The sequence below is a fragment of the Schistocerca piceifrons genome, chromosome 4 (genome assembly GCF_021461385.2).
Source record: "Schistocerca piceifrons isolate TAMUIC-IGC-003096 chromosome 4, iqSchPice1.1, whole genome shotgun sequence".
Taxonomy (NCBI): Eukaryota; Metazoa; Arthropoda; class Insecta; order Orthoptera; family Acrididae; genus Schistocerca; species Schistocerca piceifrons.
Window position 1 is genome coordinate 361,239,458 of NC_060141.1, and position 19,223 is coordinate 361,258,680.

Sequence of the window (19,223 nt, forward strand, 5' to 3'; positions counted from 1 at the left end):
CCCACACCTCCTTCCTCCAATCCCCCTCCCCACTCCACACTCCCGTTGCTTTCTGGCAGACAAAGCAACAGGTGAAGGCAACTCTTTGTTACGGCTACCCCCCCCCCCCCCCCCCCAATCTCTCTCTCTCTCTCTCGTGGCTATTTCCAGAACAGTGAGTATCTAGTAGTTGTAGTAGCAGCAGCTTTTTCATCTATAGATCTCTATTTTACAAGGATATAAGACATGTCAAAGTATTTACAAATTTAGATCAATTTAAAATAAGCTAATTCGTATACACATATATTCACAGACTTCTAGTTGGAGACAATCATTAGATTTACTCCTGGTATACAACACTTTTTTTTACAAATAACTTATTAAATAATGTAATGCCACATTGTTCACTCACATCTCACAATCAGTCAGTGCACACACAACACACACACGTTGTTTAATAACACTTCACTCACTACACACATACACACACACACACACACACACACACACACACACACACACACACACACTGGTGATTTCTGGGCCATTTTTTGTACAGAAACTTCCCAGTCGCTATTCTGAAAAACTGAGTCAGCATCCCTCCATAATGAGTGAAATGTTGAGCTCAGAAAGAGGAATAGGTGTTAGTATTGTGCTATGCATAGCTTGGGGATAAGTATTTCTAGAAAGGAAAAAAAGAAGGAAAAAACAAAGTGAAGGCGTTATGTGGAATGTTGGATATTTCGTAATCATAATAATTATTATTCATTTGTATAACATTTTTTATCAAACACCTACTCTGTTTTAGCTAAGTAATCCTTCAACGTATAAAATGTATTGCATAACAGGCACTTTTTTAGCTGCCTTTTTAAATGTTGCATGCCACTGGAAACCACACTAACCCCTCCTTTGTCCTGAAGATGCTAGGGGATACCTGTTAAACGCCAGCCCAGCTGTGGATGTTTTGGAAATAGTCCATTGGCACTACCTCCACTGTATCAAATTGACTGATTAATTGATTAAATAGATGTCCTCTGTGTGGGACAGGTTTTCCTTGCTTCCTGTTGGTGGATACTAGGACTGGTATATTTGGCAGGTAAGCTCTGGGGCTATCCAGGATTCGATCCAGCAGTCGCAGAGTTTCCACGCCCTACTCTTCCCCCTTCTGGAGTTTTCTTTCCTCCTATTGGTGGATACTGGCAAAGTTAGGTCGTTTGGCGGGAAATCCATTGGAGGTAGCTCAAAATGGTAGTCAGAATTTCAAGTTTCAGCTCCATTGCGCTATATCCTTAAACAAATTGCAGGAGACAGAGTAGGAGTTTGACTGGAGTGTGCTCGCAGTCCCAGTATTGGAAACAATAAATTCATCGATCAGTAATTTGACATCGCTATTTGAAGTGGTGCTGCATAAAATTATAATTGTAATTTCAAATTTCGGAGGGAATTCCCGGCACCTACAGGACTGTATTTTTTAAATCACTATAAAATTCCGAAGTTGGTTCTCTCTGCTACATAAGGAAGAAGAACGAGGGGAAACAGCCTACCGTGTGATAGGATAGCAACAACAACTCCACATTTATTTAAAGGAATACTACTCCACCTTTCTGCTGCAAGACAGAGTCCACTGGGATGTATTGAGAAGCAGTTTATGACACACACACAGCAGCCGTCGGCACATGGACAGGGCACTCTGTAAACACATCCACTTTAATCATGATCCATTCTACAGAAGTTGCTATGATTAGATGTCAGAGATCACGGAAACTTCTCTAGGCCACTGTTGCCAGTCACCTTTGCACACACTTCTCCTACCATCCACACGCTGGTTTTACCAGATGCTCAGAGGCCAGAGAGACTCCAACTGTGACCGAGAAGGGGTGGGGGGAGTAGTTGTCAAGAGGAAGCAATTGTCATCTCAAAATTTTCAAAATTCCACATAAAAATCGGAGATTACTCGTAACACACGCCATCAAAAGGGCTGCCCAGCACATACTGAGTACTAGTTTCCTATTCACCCACTCAGAGGGCAACACAGTTAGGTCATCTGCACACTTGCACCCCACCTGTCTGGTTCGGGACGCTCAGTGGTGGCTCGCCCCTTAAGCCAGGCGTGCCTATTCGTTACAGCCACCGGCTACCTCCGCCAAGCGGCCAAATGCCAATCAGACCCGTCGTAGAAAACCAGCCACACATTAATCAGCGTAGTTACAATTAAATAGTATAATTGCAGCACCCATCTGGTGACATTCAAAGAGCGAAGTATCGGAAATGACTGTGACTCTGGAAATATCAATTTCCCACATAAATCTATATCCTCCTTATGACTGGACATAATTTTACAATAGTTACAATTAAACAGTATAATTGCAGCACCCATCTGGTGACATTCAAAGAGCGAAGTATCGGAAATGACTGTGACTCTGGAAATATCAATTTCCCACATAAATCTATATCCTCCTTATGACTGGACGTAATTTTACACACAAAATCTTTCATGCCCCTTTCGGCTATCAGTGCACTGAAGTCACAAATTTAAGCATCAAACCTACACTTCCTTACGAACGGAAATGGCCGCACCCACTTCATTTGCTTTACACATGTCGGAACACTGACCTCAATAACTTTACACTCCAACACATCGACAATTCAGACAAGCATTGCAATTACCGTTTATATGTGTATAGTGTCCGAAAAAAATTACGGTCTTTCCACACTGACACTGGCTAGGTGTCTCGATTCTCCTCAGCTCTTGGAAATTATTTGACATATAAGTCCTCCAGCAAATCAGATTCGTGAACATACTGCAGGTATTTTGAATTAGCACTTCCGGAAAGTGCTGCATCCTGCCAAGATTATCAAATAAGTGTTGTAATGCACAGACAACCGGCACTACGGGATAATCAACAGCTCTCCCGCAGACAAAAGGGTTGGAAAGACATCGCTGATATGAGTATGTGAACTGTAATAAATATTGCAATCGATAGTGCAATAAAGAACATGTGAGGAATTGCTTAGGGAAACCGATCAGAGGGCGTTATATGTATCAATGATGATACAGCTGTATTACCTGCCCTGTTTGTACCTTGTAGTAGATCCAGTTATACGCTTGCATTGCTATTTTGTGCAGCTGTTTATAAGGTGAACCTATCTACCGTTACGGTCTGCTATTATCATTAATGCATTGAAATCAAAATTCCCCACATCAAATCTGTCCTCTCTTTACTGCTAGACATTCATCACTTTCCACGCACATCTTGTGATGCATCGGAATATTAAACACAGTAAAATTGCTTTCCAACAGAATACTATTCCCTGCAAGTAAAGTGATTATCATATGTAGGTGTATAGTGTAGTGTCCTGCGGTCGGCAGGAAAGACCTAACTATGACGTTTCAACACACTTTGTTATAACTAAAACACCTTCTTGGAGTGCACTAATTTCCAAACGCAAGAACAACAAGATGCACAACAATTCTTGCGGTGGTAAAAACCAGATAAGACTACAAGACAATGAAAAGAAAATAATAACCTAAACACTTCTTTACACAGTTACAAAGATACAAGTTTCTACTGAAGGCTATGACGAGAGTCTACCATGCTAGAGCCGGCATAGGTATTGGCCGGAGCTGTCCTAGCTGTAGGTACACACTGCTAGTCTGACTCTGCTGGTGTCCTTACAATGCTGATTCGGCAGTGTGCTACACGTAGTCACATTAGTTCTAGTTGGTGGATCTTTGTCACATGGCTTTTCACGAAGTAGTTCCGTGTTTATGCGGAAAGTCTGTTGTTGTTTACATCCACTGGCGATGTTTCGATCTGAGCTCTCTAACTGATCAGGAGCCGCTACGACATACAGTGTCCCAAAAATTGTGGTATGTCTATACTGACACTAGCTGGGTGTCGGTTTGCATGGTCTACCATGGGTTCCCAGTAGCAAAATCCTCCCAGAACATCATCATTATCACTTATTCGTCAAGGGATAAAGGGTGTAACTATAATCAAGAAGCCCTATATTGTCGGAATTTTCCAGAGCAGAAAGAACCGATATCCCAATCTTAGTCACATATCCCTGCTAATTCTCTCATAGCTAGACGGCTGTCTTGTTCTGCATCCATCAGTGACTAGGTAGAGAGCTATCACAACTACCACAATGACTAAAATAGCACACTAACTTACAAGAGGAAATTCACAACCAAGCGGGGTTTACACAGACTGCGCAAAGAAATTCAGGAACATGTCACCTACAATTCATCGATACTGAATGTCAATCTATAAATATCTCCCTGCACATGTCCCAATCTCATCGTATTCCTGTGATTACCATGCTAGAAATTCAACAGTGTAATGATGTCACAATCTTTGTTGACAGCACAGTCTGTCAGTATCTCTCTCTCTCTCTCTCTCTTTTCCTCTCTCCTCGTTATTTTTGTAACAACGGAGTTAAACTATGAACTATATAAACTTCGCTAACGTCAGCTGGAAGAGAACTCAATAAGATTTTATTGTGTCTTATCTCCTCCGATATATTGGAAACAAATACCGTCTGCATGTTGACATCGCCCATATGTTGTGATCCCATTAAATATTCACGTATTGGTCCAATGGAACAGGCGGCCAAGGACTGAAGTCGCTTCCACGTACCTATGTAAAGTTTTGTCACCTGTACTGGAGGAAGACTATATCCCACAGACTACCAATCACAGTAGTATTGTTGTTTCATAAGCAGTTTGATACAGTGTTTTTGTTGTAACACATTGAAGCAGTGTATGACTACAGCTGTGTACATAGCCATACATTTTGTTTTTCTACCATGACTCTGAGGTCTGTGCCAGGTACTAAACTGACAATAACATGTTTCAGTCCATCGACTCTCGCAGAAGGTGAACATTGCATGGTGTAAACTAAGTTGCTCCTACAACACACATGATGGATGAAATGAAAGACAGAGACAGTAATTTTGCCCACCCGCTAAGATTGCAACAATGTTGGACAATGTAAAGGATGACCTGGGGTTATGGAAGCCACGCATTTACAACATATCATGTGAGTGTGGGATGTCATACATCAGCCAGACCACCAGGACTTTAGACATCAGGTGTAAGGAACACCAGAGGCATACCAGAATGAGACAGGCAACCAAATCAGCCATAGCAGAACACTGTTTAGAGCTCGGTCACTTTATGAACTATAATGACACCAAGATTGTCACACAAACCCCTAGATATTGAGACAGTGTCATAAAAGAGTCCATCAAGATCATGGAGAATCTCATCAACTGTGACACTGGATACTAGTTTAGTACGGCGTGGGATCCAGCTCTTGAACTTCTGAAAACTCAAAGCAAAACACACCGACATTTCGCGAGAAACAGGAGTGGGGACCGAGAAAACAGCCATGAGACAGAGCACTAGACACTACAGATTTGTCCTGACACTCCTGATATGAAGACCATGACCCTAGAGGACGACCAAATCGGGCGCGGACGACCAGAGGGAACCATTGGAGCCGCGCCTAGTGGATGCGGACCAGGGACGTAGCAATCGACATGGCGCAGACCGATTACAGAGCGCCCATCAAGGGAAACCGAGAAAACTGCAATGAGACAGAACATCAGACATTATAGACTGGTTTTGACAGACCTCAGATGACGACCACGGCCCCAGAGGACGGCTGCAGCGGCCACGGACGGTGGTCGGAACACCATCGATCAGAGGTACCATGGGAGCCGGGCCTGGCGGGCGCGGACTGCGAACGAAACACTCGACGCGGCGCGGGCCAGTTACGAAGCCCCCAGCAAGAAACAGAAGTGGAGACCAAGGAAACAGCCAGGATACAGAACACCAGGCACTACAGGTGACGACCGCGACCCGGAGAGCACACACCACTCTGCTGCTCGATTCGCTGCGGCTCACTTCGTTACCGTCGCTCGCGTACGCCACTAGCCCAACGCCATGTCCAGTCGTAGGAAAGGCGGAAGAGGCAAGATTGCTGCCGCCGTCGAGCTCCTGCTAAAGGCAGTCAGGAGCAACGGTAGCGGCAAGAAGAAGAAGAAGTGGAAGCCCGTGGTACAATTACAGTGCTATAAATGTCAGAAGATGGGACACACAGACAGGACCTGCGACAGAGTAGTGACGTGTGCGAAGTGCGGGAAACTGCACGATACACGCAACTGCGACAAACCAAGAGGTACCGCGGCCACGTGCGTAAATTGCAGCGGCGCGCACGCAGCAAATTCGCGCAGCTGTGGTTACCTGAAGTCATGGAAGCGGCAAAAAGGGGTCACCACACATGAAGAGGTGGCCCAAGAAGAGAAGGTGGATATCCCGCCCTCCTACACAAGCAGAGGAAGCGAGCCGCACCACAACATAGACGACGAGGGCGTGTTCCGTGAAACGTTGCTGAAAGCCAACGAGGACGCCATCGCCGCGCTCAAATCCGCCATGGCGGAGGAGAGGGCGGCGCTGAAGGCGGAACTCGACGAGATCCGTCGTGAGGTGACACAACTGAGTGTAGCCCTGTACCTCGCATCTCGCACGACACCTGAAGCGACGCCGACCCCCACAAGTATGGGGGTAGACGCGGAAATACAGACGACCCTCTCCCTGGCAGATGCGGCAATGCAGGTTGCTAGGGAAGTGGTCACGGAGTCGGGGACACCCGCCGACAGCAAGAAGACGGCGCCCTTGGAAACGGCCGCCTCTTCTGCCTCTGCAGACATGCAAACGGCAGAGGAGACGCCCATGGAGACCGAGGGAGAAGAAGACGATCCGTAATTTGAGTGCCTGCCCCTGTCCAACAATAATTGGGTGAGGGAGGTACTTAGGAAGATTGCAGACTCCCTACGCGACGGCAGCTATCGCCACCATGGTAATCCATATCCCTTCACGGTAACCGATATCCCTCCCATCCCCCACAAACCCTATTCGTTCCACTGGGGGTGTGAACCCCTAAACCAGAAGATCAAAGGGAGGGGACTCGTCCGCCGTGCGGATCTGGAGTTGATAAACTGCTATCCGATCTTCACCGACGACGACTGGAAGTACATGACGGAACAAGCCGTCCTGTACATCAAACAGAACACGCCGCCAGTGGACACATCTCGTCTGAACAAAACCGAGTTTGTACAGCTAGGGAACCACAAGAAGAAGAAGAATAAGAAGCCACCAGAGACATCTGGTCGATAATTCTTTCTTTTACAGATAACCAGAGGCCCATCCGAAACCAGAGGCAAAACAACCCAACCAGCGAGGAATAGAGGAGGAATAGCTAGTAAACCTTAAACTCCTAAGACTCGGGCCAAGGACAAGGCCCGTCATTTTAGCGTCAGCGTCAGACCCCAGAGAGCGGCCGAAGAGGGTGTGGACCGCAGTCAGAGCACCAGCGACCAGAGAGGACCATGGGAACCGCGTATAGCGGTTGTGGACCGCAGGGGTAACACCCAATGTGGCGCGGACCGATAAGCCCCTACCGGGCGACCACCCGCTGAGTTCTCTTACTGGCGGAGTTGAAAGACTCTCATTTTGCCGGCTTTAAAGGTTGATCTGAACGACTGACATACTAGCACTCCGAACGACGGACAGACACTAACTGCCTAACAAATGCGGACGAGAGACAGACTAGCAAGCTGGGGACGAGGGGACGAGAGACTGACCCAAACTGACCGACTGACGAGCTCAAAGCACCCCTTAAATGCACGTCAACAGGCAAACTTTCCCCTTTCTCACCAGAGGGAGACACCAAAGCTGCGATCGCCACAGCGGCGCCACCATCAGAAACGGAGGGCGACTGCTTCACACTACGCGCTGCAGCGCGCTCTTCAAAACAGCAATTTTTTACCACCGCTCAAATACTAACATTTAACGAATTTTATGTAGAGCCACCTTTGGTATCCAAGACAGCATGATTACTTCTGGGGATTGGTACATGTGTAGATCCTGAATGGTGAGCTTGTACATCATGGATTTTTCCAGAGTGATGACACTCATGCCAGCAAGGCCAAGTCAACCATTAGATCCAGCTCCCACAAAAAAGAGATGTGATAAATCAACACAACTAAATTCTGATTACAGACCCTAAAAGCTGATGAAATTGTGAATCGAACGACCGCAATCACGGGTAAATCATATGTATATTAAGCAAGTATATAAACTTAATATGTAAATATCTCCTCGCAAATTAATTATGTGCGAGATACTGAACCACCAATGTGTTGTGGAAAGACAGGAATATCAGACAGTCATGTCATGATAACTAAGTGATTGCCACAAATCGCTTTTATTACAAATCACAATGTGGCGTTGGCCGATAGGAAAAACTGTTTCCGTTCAAATGTTGTTCGTGTCCCACGCGCTCGTGGAAGGAGATGTTTATCCGCGTGTCCTAATATTGGTACCGAGTGGAGAGGTCGACCCTGCAGCTAAAAACGTCCTCGCGTCCTCCACAAAGAAGTAGCACCGGTAGGTCAGTGCAGCTTCCCTGTGCGGGAACAGATAACGCGCTCCCTCTTATTCGTTGCACAGTCGTGTCTCCTTCTTTTATAGTGACCTATACGGTCTTTATTAATGTGAACATCGCCGCAGCAGTCTCCGACATTTAACAACGTTCTCTTACCTCCATATCCGTGGAGTCAGATCTACAGAATCGAACCTTGCTATTAAATCCATCGCGTCACGAGAATAAGATATCGACCGACGTCAGAGGTAGCGCTACGTACGCATGGAATCGACGCTACGAGGTACCACACCAGCTACATGCTGTCGCTAAGTTTCTCTCCCCCCCCCCCCCTCCCCCCCCCTGCGCGTGTATTTGATATTCTAACAATTTTCTTTGTTTCTTGCGCAACAACCGCAGTTAGTTTGTCTGGTGCCATTCCGCGTTCCTTTGTAACATGCTAGGAGTTGGAAAATGATAACTTCCTTCTTCTTCTATTCTTTTGCAGTTCAAATATTTTGCCGTGTTTCCACTGATAATCTGGAATTGTGGATTAGTGACCCCCAAAATGGAAAGGCTGCCTCAGATTTCGTTTGCGGTAAAGAATATAGGCGTGCATGCTACAGCATACGTACCTAATATGCTTCAAAACACAGCGCATAAAAACGGATTTTCCAGTGCTCATACCTCGAGCTCTATTGGTAATACAAAGGTAAGGTCAAGTGTTTTGGATGTTCCTTTGGCTAGGGACCATTTGTGTAGCCAATAGAACGATCGTCTTAGTGTCATTATCCTACGGTATAAGGTCAAAGTATAAATTTACGCATTTCCTCCTGCTTAGGCAAATAGAGCAAATCGATTGGCTGTTTCTGCGTTTGCTGTGGTCTACAGTGGGCTTGATGGGACGTATGGAGGTACCATTGGTTCATGGTCAGTTCCTGGAAAACCCCACAAAAAGAGTATTTTTATTATATTTTGCCGTCACCAGTGGACCAAAACCCAGCTGAGGATTCCAAGATGCCTATGCACAGCAAATGGATGTAATTTTTACGATATATTTTTGAGACCCAGAACTCGAACAACCTTAAAAATTTTCGTGATATCTTTATCCGTTTCCAAGATAAAGAGGTTCAAAGTTACCGTACACCTACAGTTAAAATACCGTATGAGGCGAAATCTAAATAATAAATAACCGCAGAAAATTGCTCACATTTTAATGGTCTCTCCTCTAGACATTTATCTAGAAGATCCACCTCACCGTTTCTAAAAATCTTGTTTTTAGGATACAAAAACCAAGCCGCATATAACGAAACGGCTACGCACAGCAAATGCCTGTAACTTTTATTCCTAAGCTCCTGATCATGAAGAACCTTGAAATTTTCTTCATATCTTTATCCGTTCCTGAGACACAGGGATTCGAATTCACCCTAGTTGTACACATAAAATACGCACGTAAAATCCGAGTGAGGCAAAAATTTAGTTTATAAAGTAACGTAGCACGGAGAAATATGCTGCAGTGTGTCTCCGTTATCACCTGGGAAACCCATGTTGAAGTAAATACAAAATTTTTTAGCACGTTAGGTCCAGTTTGAGGTGATAATTAGTTTTACGTATTTTCAATTTCGCATAGGCCGCCACACTCAGTTATCACATAAGAAAAGTATCTAAAGTTTACTGACCATTATATTTCTTTCCATATGAATTACGTTCCCTGCTCCTATAGAAGCAAAAAAAGATTTGAATATGTTCCTGTTTACTTAAAAGACTCTGACTGGAAAGTGGGGTACCATTTGCCTCATTCTACCTTCCCCAGCGTCTCTAAAAATTTTCCCAAAAATTTTAGCATACGAACATACTCGCGCTTTTTTGTGCTGAGACAGAAGAAGACAATGGCAATGGCTAATAGATGGAAAATTAACAAATACTGGAAGATAGTAGACAGCGGTTGTGATAAAGAAAGCGAAGGAGACACTGACAGTGTGTGTGAGAGAGAGAGAGAGAGAGAGAGAGGGACACGATGGCAGTGGAACATAGTTGACAGTGGCAGAACAGTGCTAGGAAAAGAGTGAAGGAAAGACTGCCAGAGGGGGGTGGGGGGTGGGGGGGGGAGGTAGAATAAAGAGAGAGAGAAACTGGAAGTGGGTTAGAGGCAGTGATAATGATGGGAAGAATACATGACAATGACACCGAGGAAGAGAGAGAGATAGTGAGAAGAGACAGCAGCATTAGGAAGGAAGTTTGGTTGGTTGGTTGGTTAATTTAGGGGAGGGGACCAGACAGCGAGGTCATCGGTCCCACTGGATTAGGGAAAGATGGGGAAAGAAGTAAGCCGTGCCCTTTCAAAGTAATCATCCCGGCATTTTCCTGAAGCGATTTAGGGAAATCATGAAAAACCTAAATCAGGATGGCCGGACGCGGGTTTAAACCGTCGTCTTCCCGAAGGTGAGTACAGTGTGCTAACTACTGCGCCACCTCGCTCGGTGAAGGGAAGGATGGAATGAATGAGATATTAGCAGCAAGGGAGAGCAAGTGGGGGACGGTGATAGTGAAAGGAGGCTGTAGTAGTAGGACAGAACGAAGTGGGCTAGCCGGCCGGAGTGGTCGAGCGGTTCTAGGTGCTTCAGTCTGGAACCGCGCGACCGGTACGGTCGCAGGTTCGAATCCTGCCTCGGGCAAGGACGTGTGTGATGTCCTTAGGTTAGATAGGTTTAAGTAGTTCTCAGTTCTAGGGGACTGATGAAAAAAATGGTTCAAATGGCTCTGAGCACTATGGGACTTAACATCTGTGGTCATCAGTCCCCTAGAACTTAGAACTACTTCAAAATGTTCAAATGTGTATGAAATCTTATGGGACTTAACTGCTAAGGTCATCAGTCCCTAAGGTTACATACTACTTAATCTAAATTATCCTAAGGGCAAACACACACACCCATGCCCGAGGGAGGACTCGAACCTCCGCCGGAACCAGCCGCACAGTCCATGACTGCAGCGCCCTAGACCGCTCGGCTAATCCCGCGCGGCTAGAACTACTTAAACCTAACTAACCCAAGGACATCACACACATCCATGCCCGAGGCAGGATTCGAACCTGCGACCGTAGCGGTCACGCGGTTCCAGACTGTAGTGCCTAGAACCGCAGGCCACACCGGTCGGCGGGACTCATGACCTCAGCTGTTAAGTCCCATAGTGCTCAGAGCCATTTGAAGTGGGCTATGGCTGTTACAACGGAGATAATGACAGAGGGACTATGATTTTGGCTGAATGAGAGAGAAACGGCTACGGGGAATCAATGGGTGTGAACGACTTGCAGCGATGGAGTAGTGGGTGTGAGTGAGCTACAATTAGGGAAGCTCGTGGGAGTGTGAAGTACGTTGCATGTAAAAAAAAAAAAAAACGCAAATCTGTTCGAATAGCAAAATTTTTGGGATAATTTTTAAATGTGCTGAAGAAGGTAAATGAGGCAGCTGGTACCGAAATTTTCAGTCAGTCTTTTAAATAAACAGGAATATATACGCATTTTTTGTTCTTCGATAAGAGTTTTTTCCCGCTGGTATATAATTTATATTAGGCAACGGCCTTGCCGCAGTGGATACACCGGTTCCCGTGAGATTACCGAAGTTAAGCGCTGTTGGGCGTGGCCGGCACTTGGATGGGTGACCATCCAGCCATCGCGGTGGTCTCGCGGTTCTAGGCGCGCAGTCCGGAACCGTACGACTGCTACGGTCGCAGGTTCGAATCCTGCCTCGGGCATGGATGTGTGTGATGTCCTTAGGTTAATTAGGTTTAAGTAGTTCTAAGTTCTAGGGGACTGATAACCACAGCAGTTGAGTCCCGTAGTGCTCAGAGCCATTTTGAACCATCCAGCCGTCATGCGCTGTTCCCATTTTTCGGGGTGCACTCAGCGTCGTGATGCCAATTGAGGAGCAACTCGACCGAATAGTAGCGGCTCCGGTCAAAGAAAACCATCATAACGACCGGGAGAGCGGTGTGCTGACCACATGCCCCTCCTATCCGCATCCTCAACTGAGGATGACGCGGCGGTCGGATGGTCCCGATGGGCCACTTTAGGCCTGACGATGGAGTGTTTTTTTTATATAATTTATGTTAAAATTCTGTTAACTGTTTCTTCCCTGTCCCAGTACATTCGTATAGCAAGTTTAGACACGAACACCTGCAGTATTACGAGAAGTCCAAGGATCTCGCGGCCTTGGTGGTAGGAGAAATTTTCTGGAGATAAGAAATTACTTCTCTGAGGGTAGGGGTGGAAGCCACAGTTGGGGGAAAACTAACACCAAGGGTTAGAAGCTAACAAATGATCTACTTTAATTCTTTGTGAGATGCCAGAGGAGACTGATAGCTTTCTTCCCTAACACAGGCCGCAATTTCTTGGCCGGTTTTCCGTTTGGCGAATATGAAGGCCAGTGGTCTTATTTCATTCTCATGCCTGCCAAAGAAGTCTCGGACATTTCCTGTTGTGTGCAGTTTCAAGCAGCGTACCTTGTTTTGTAACCTTCCTGAGATGTTTTCATGGAGATACTCTCCCGTGTCCTGTCCACTGCGTGGAACGCGTGGAGTACGTCAGCGGTCTGGAGCGCGGCGGGCCAGTGGCTGGGGGAGGCGGCGCGCCCCCGCGTGGACGGTCCTAAGCTCGGCGCCGCCGGTGGCGCCCCTGGCTCGGCGGGTGCAGCGCGCCGCCGCCGAGCCGCGCCAGAGCCGCTCTCGAGGGAGGGCTGCGCGCACACAGCAGAGCGGGGCTCAGTGCGAGGAGCAGCCATCAGTCATGGCAGGCGGCAGCGTGCGGCTGCTACTGCTCGCCCTTCTGGCGGCCGCGGCGTTCCCCGGCGCCCGCGCCGCTAAGAAGGCATCCGCGCCCAGCAAGGACGCTGAAGCGGCCGCCGTCATCGAGGAGGTCACGGCCAAGCAGCTTGAGCGCATCCTCAACGAGAAGGACTTTGTGGCAGTGTTCTGGTGTAAGTGCCACCTGCGCCCTGCTCGCTCCTTTTTTCATGTGTCTGTGTGTTACGTGCCTCTCGCCTTTACAGAAGCCGTCCAATACGGTAATGAGACGCCGAACAAGAAGTAGCGGAATACTCTGCGCCGATGTCGATTCCCGTTTACCTAACTGAGGTTACTCCCGTAGATGAGGATCGATACCATCATTTCTTAGTGTTATTCCTCTGATAGACCGATAACTAAAGTACAGTGATGGTGAATAAGCCGCGACCAATGAACCCAATAGAGAGACAAGCAACAGGTCGCTGTAAGTGACTCCAGTGGTGTCCACCAGAGCAGCAGCTTCATTTGGTACCCCTCATCGTTTAAGACGTAACTAGCATTAGGTTTTTCAGCAGTCAGTGATAGTTATCTAGTGAGTGGGAGTAAAACACCATCTTGTGCTTTCATTACGTTATTCAGCCATTTACTGCGGTTTGTAGGATGGAGTTAGTGAGAAGTGCATAGAAGAGAGAATTGAAATATGTATAACACTACAAATATTTCATACGTTGTTACAAACGACACGTAAACTTCTTACAGTTTCACTATCTACAAGCATTTTCAAACGCCATATCGCGTACTGACCGCTGTTTATCGCCACAAAGGGGTCAACCTTAGCCATCTCGAAGTCCGCTACTACGGCGTTGAGAAGTCATGGGTGATTTTCGTTCCCCATTGTGGATGTTAGTGCATCGCAATGTACAGTGGTCATCGTAATCTACTGGAGCAGTATTCCACAGCGGTAGTAACAACAGAAATTCGAAATACCACACAACGTGTCGTGAATAATTCACGCTAAGCGCTATACGAAAGACATAGATGGCTAAAGTTAAGCTAAACGCAAGACTTCAATCACTTCACAAATAGTGGGCAACTAATATTCCGGAATGTAATATTTTTTAGAGTACCAAGAAGCAACAGCGGATCCCAAAGTAGGCTCCTGTTGTAAGATGGATGGATATGATGTAACCGGAAGATTTAGAAAGTATCTTCATTGTTTTACTCGTTTCTGAAAACAGTCGTGAAATCTTTTTTAATCTGAATAGTCCGGTGATTCTGAGCACGTGTCATAAAACGGAAAACATCGCTTTGCCGTAGCGATTTTTGTTGGGTTTCGTATAGGGTGCTGGAAACATTTTGATAAAGTGACAGGGTTTCAGGAGGCGCCACTGGAATCACTGTACCAGACAGAATCTCGTGTAGCGAGCGCGTCATTCAGCGCCCGTTAGGGAGACGTCATGAAATAGTCTGTGGTGTTGGGTTACAAGGGCGGCACTCGCTTGGAAGCAGCTCAAGAAACTCTCCGCGTGCACTGCCAAAAACTGAGTTTAGACCAGGCCAGACTTTCGTCCCGCAGATTCACAGACTGGAGACGCTGCGCGCCGGCGGAAGCTCGGTGCGAAGTGAATGGCCGCTTGAAAAGTGCAGCGGCAATTTCTAAATATACGGTGGGCAGGTGCGGCGACGCGTTAATTAACAGCGGTGTTGTGCGGAGACGCACGGGCACGGACGTGCGGTAATTCAGCGCCGCCGCCGACCGGGAAGGCAACCGCTCGCAAGCTATATTTATTCCTCGCCTGCGCCTGCGCCGCCCCATCTCGCTAAAAGCGTAGCCGTGGGTCTCGAGTACCGACTGGCATTTCGAACAGTCGCTGCGCTTTCGCCGTTTTTTGTGTCGAGAAACAACCCAAGTCACACCATCCATTCCTCAGGCAGACGCCTGCTGTCTGCTGGATCCAAATTCCGATAAAAAAATATTCAGAGATGTCCCTGGCAGATTCAATTTCAATGGCCTAATCGCGAGAACACATTGCCAAAGGTACGGCTAAGTTCCATTTGCTAATAATGCTGCAAGTTGTTGGGTACGTTCCCTGAAACAGAGTATGTGAACTGTAAAATACGTGTCACAATATTTGTTGAAATTGTAAGGGATGTCTGGGAGAATGCTAGAAAGAGTAGATAGGGAGGGTAGAAAGTGGTAGTGATTCATTCTTGAGTTATGTTATGTTGCCCGGAATACAGTCCCAATCGAAATAACGGTGGTAATAAAGTCAATTCCGTGGTTAATACTTTGCTATAGAGCTAACAATAATAGCTAATAAATAAACATGCAAAATGACCTAAAATCTTGAGGATTAAGAGACACACATTTTCTCTTCTTTCCTAAAGTAACTGCTGGCAAAGTCCTGTTGCTTGAAATTCAATGAAATTTCAAACCATTCCGTCTGTCCCGGCTAATTTTCATATTAGATTAATAAAAATCAATATACGGGATTCAAAGGTGCTGCAGAAAGCTACTGATGATCTCTATTGGCAGCTGCCACAAGAGGCGCAATGTGCTTCGCTGGGAACCTTAAATTATGATAGATTACCTTTCAGTACGAGTCAACTTCATGTTTTCCTTCATGCATCTACATTAACGACAACGACTGAAAAATCCGACAAATTTGAGATTGTACAAAGGTGTACCGACGATCGTTTTTCCTGGGTACCAACGGTGAGACGGATTGGAAAGAGATTTTAGTCAATTATGTACCTTACGTCACACACTATATGTTCTTTGCGGCGTAGAAATGCAGATGTCGAAATCTAATATGTGAAAAAAAGAATGGGCGATCGCTATAATCGAATTTTGAATTGAATCCGTATCACTCCAAACTTGCTATGAACCGAATGCGGTTAATAGTATATTATTTATAATTATCCTTTACCACTTAGTGAATATTCTTCGCAGTACTCCAGTAATACCCCCAGCAAGAGAGCTCTTTCTCAAATCTACCATAAAAAATACTTTTAGTCGCCAAGTACAAAATCTCTCTGTTTATAATTGCCAATATGTTGTATCTCAAATTATTCGATAAAAGACATATTTTGATAATATTCGCGAAAAGAAGCATCAGTCGCAAAAATCTGACTTTCACTTTATAAGTTGCAGTACCTCATCCGAAGTCAGTCACTGTCATCAGAATGGTCAGTGCACAGACAACTGACAGTGTTTGTTCTCTCTTCACTTTGAGATGAGTTCCATATTTCCAAGGACCGCAATAACCTGTAGGTTACATAAAAATTACACTTCAACACAGGTGTGCCTGCTTCTAACATATGTAAATTCAATAAATTCAACCAAGATGCTATGTGGTTATTTGTCATTACGAAACTGGACGCAGAAAATTTTCGAGGGGTGAAGGTACTGACCTCATTTCTACTCAAGTGTTAAAATTCGACACTCGTATTCCGTATCCTTGTATTACGTTTCCAGTTCAATGTCGCAAAAGCGGGCTCCAACACACTTTAAACGACTCCCCCATACCAATGCTCAGGAGACTGCGTGATACATCTAACTGGTAAGTTGTGGAGATTATAGGTCGTGCAAAATATGTTCAGTGCATAGAGCAGAATAGTTTTCCTGTGTGTCAGTCACATACAATGGGCTGAATATGTTCGTGATAGTCTTAACCCATCTTTACGCGACGGCAGGTGAGAAGCAGCAGACTCGCTTTATAATCAACTGTTTCTGGTTCTGGAAAGTTTAATTTCTTCAGCAATTATATTAAAACTAACCAAGTTATGAACAGTGCGCAACTGATACCGAAATGCACAAGTAATGAGAGCTTTTAAAACTGGACAACTGAGTGTCCTCTTAAAGTGTCCATCTCTGTGCGCTCAGATACTATGTAGATACCGTTGTCGGGCGCAAGCTAGCAATGCGGAATTAAAATAAGTTCCCCGAGTTATACACGTACATAGACAAATGCTACATCATTTTCTAAATCATGTCAAATCCCCATGCAGTACTATCACTAACCATATCAAGAACCTTTACCATTTTTCTTTGTTGGACGTCATAGCTTACAAATTCTACAAATCTGTGCTGAAAAGATCGCGTCGACGCAGAAAACGAGACGCACTGAAATCTTTCCCAATAAACCGTTCTGTCATCGTGTCATCGCACGGCCCTCCAAGCGGTGTTGTAATATCCACCGTCTGTACCTCCAAAGAAGAATGGCCTCTTCTACCAGGGTTTAGCGATCTCCTCCTCCAACTACCACTAAAAATAACAAGTGATAAAATAGATGTTTTTCTGGTTTCTTGCACACAAACAAAGGCTGGCACGCAGATACGGTCGTCCGCCGCTAGAATTGCTTGATTATTTGCCGGCTCCTGAGGAAGGACAAGGCGGCCGCTATATCTCAACATCACTGCAGCTCTGCTTGGTTCACTCGGAGGCGAGTGGCTGGTGTGACAACAGAGGCAGATTTCTGCAGTGTCGAAGTTTTAGCGCAAGACTGTTGAAAAAGAAAAAAATGCAAGTTCCCTTACCAATTGTGTAGTAAACGATTAATGTTACTTCCTTCATAGCGCCCAGTTGATATTTGCACCGCATAGAGTGTGTATGCAGTATCGTGATAATTAATTTGTGCAGCAAATTTCCAAGTTCATTAATGCTTATAACAGTATGAGTTTGCAATGATTTTCTTAGTAATCAAACAGCAGATTCCCATCTTTTCAAGTAATAAATGCCACCGCTGGTCACTTCCAATTATAATGCAGCATCAATCATGAAGATCGAATAGAGGACAGGCATGTTTAGGAATGCATGTTTTGTTTCTTTGAACATCGTTGAAACAGAGTACTTGCCGAGATTCACGAAGATTGGACAAGAGATCGACATCTCTACGCTGAAGAAAGCATAAGAACGTGTCTCGAACAACCCAGAAAACGACAGTACGGCAACGTATGGGCCCAACTATTTCTCTTCAGAAAGAAAATGGAACGACTCTATTGCTGCGATCTTTCATGCCACGTATAGAAATGCAAAAACAATAAATGGTTTCGAATGCTGCTTAACCATATAAAACTAACTCATTAAACACAAATTTTCTGTGGCATCTTTCCTGTGTATATGGCATTATTTCCTTTACGGCATGACATTATTCTGCTAGTACTCTCGAATTTAAATATCCCAAAAGAGACACTCAAGTAAAGTGTCACCATTACAACTGCGAAAAAAAAACGAGAAACTCAAACACAGTTTTTTTACACAAATACTTGCACAACAATTAATAGTCATACACTTTTGTTGTAAATGAAAGCTACAAAAGAATAACAACGGCAGTGCTTGCTGGTATACTGATAATTTACAGACCTGTAGATAGAAACCTTCAGTCTACAAGCTCGTCTTTATTTGGGGTGATCTTTTGCGTTTGGGGCTAATGATGTTTCATACAGGGTGACAATTATTGAATTATATGAAATAAAATCGTCATAACTTCTGAACGGTTTGCGTTAAGACGTTCAAAGTGCACGGTTGGCCGCGGGGCATGATGGAAATTAGTATGCGCATGTATGTTTGGTTTAGCGACGAAGCTCAGTTGCATTTGGGCACGTGCGTCAATAAGCAAAATAGGCGCATTTGTGGGACGGAGAACCCGCATTTCGCGATCGAGAAGTCTCTTCATCCTCAACGGATGACTGTGTGGTGTGTAACGTCCAGTCACGGAATAATCTGTGCGATATTCTTTGATGGCACGGTGACTACCGAACAGTACGTGAAGATGTTGGAAGATGATTTTATCCCAATTATCCAAAGTGAACCTGATTTCGACATGATGTGGCTCATGCAAGACGGAGCTCGACACCATCGAAGCAGGAGAGTGTTTGATGTCCTGGAAGAGCACTCTAGGGATCGCATTCTGGTTCTGGGGTACCCAGAGGACACTGGCATGAGCCTCCACTGGCCGCCATATTCTCCGGATCTGAACACATGCGACTCTTTTTGTGGGCTATATTAAAGACAAGCAATAACCTCAAAACCATTAC

General features: G+C 45.4%; 1 protein-coding gene across 1 annotated transcript in view; it reads left to right on the top strand.

Moving 5' to 3' along the window:
• Positions 1–13,131: 13,131 nt before the first annotated feature.
• Positions 13,132–19,223, top strand: part of LOC124794951 — a 461,391-nt gene continuing 455,299 nt past the window's right edge. Inside the window, exon 1 of the mRNA XM_047258666.1 lies at positions 13,132–13,378. Within this exon, the coding sequence (XP_047114622.1) occupies positions 13,189–13,378 (190 nt within the window). The 5' untranslated portion in view covers positions 13,132–13,188. The remainder of the gene's footprint in view (positions 13,379–19,223) is intronic.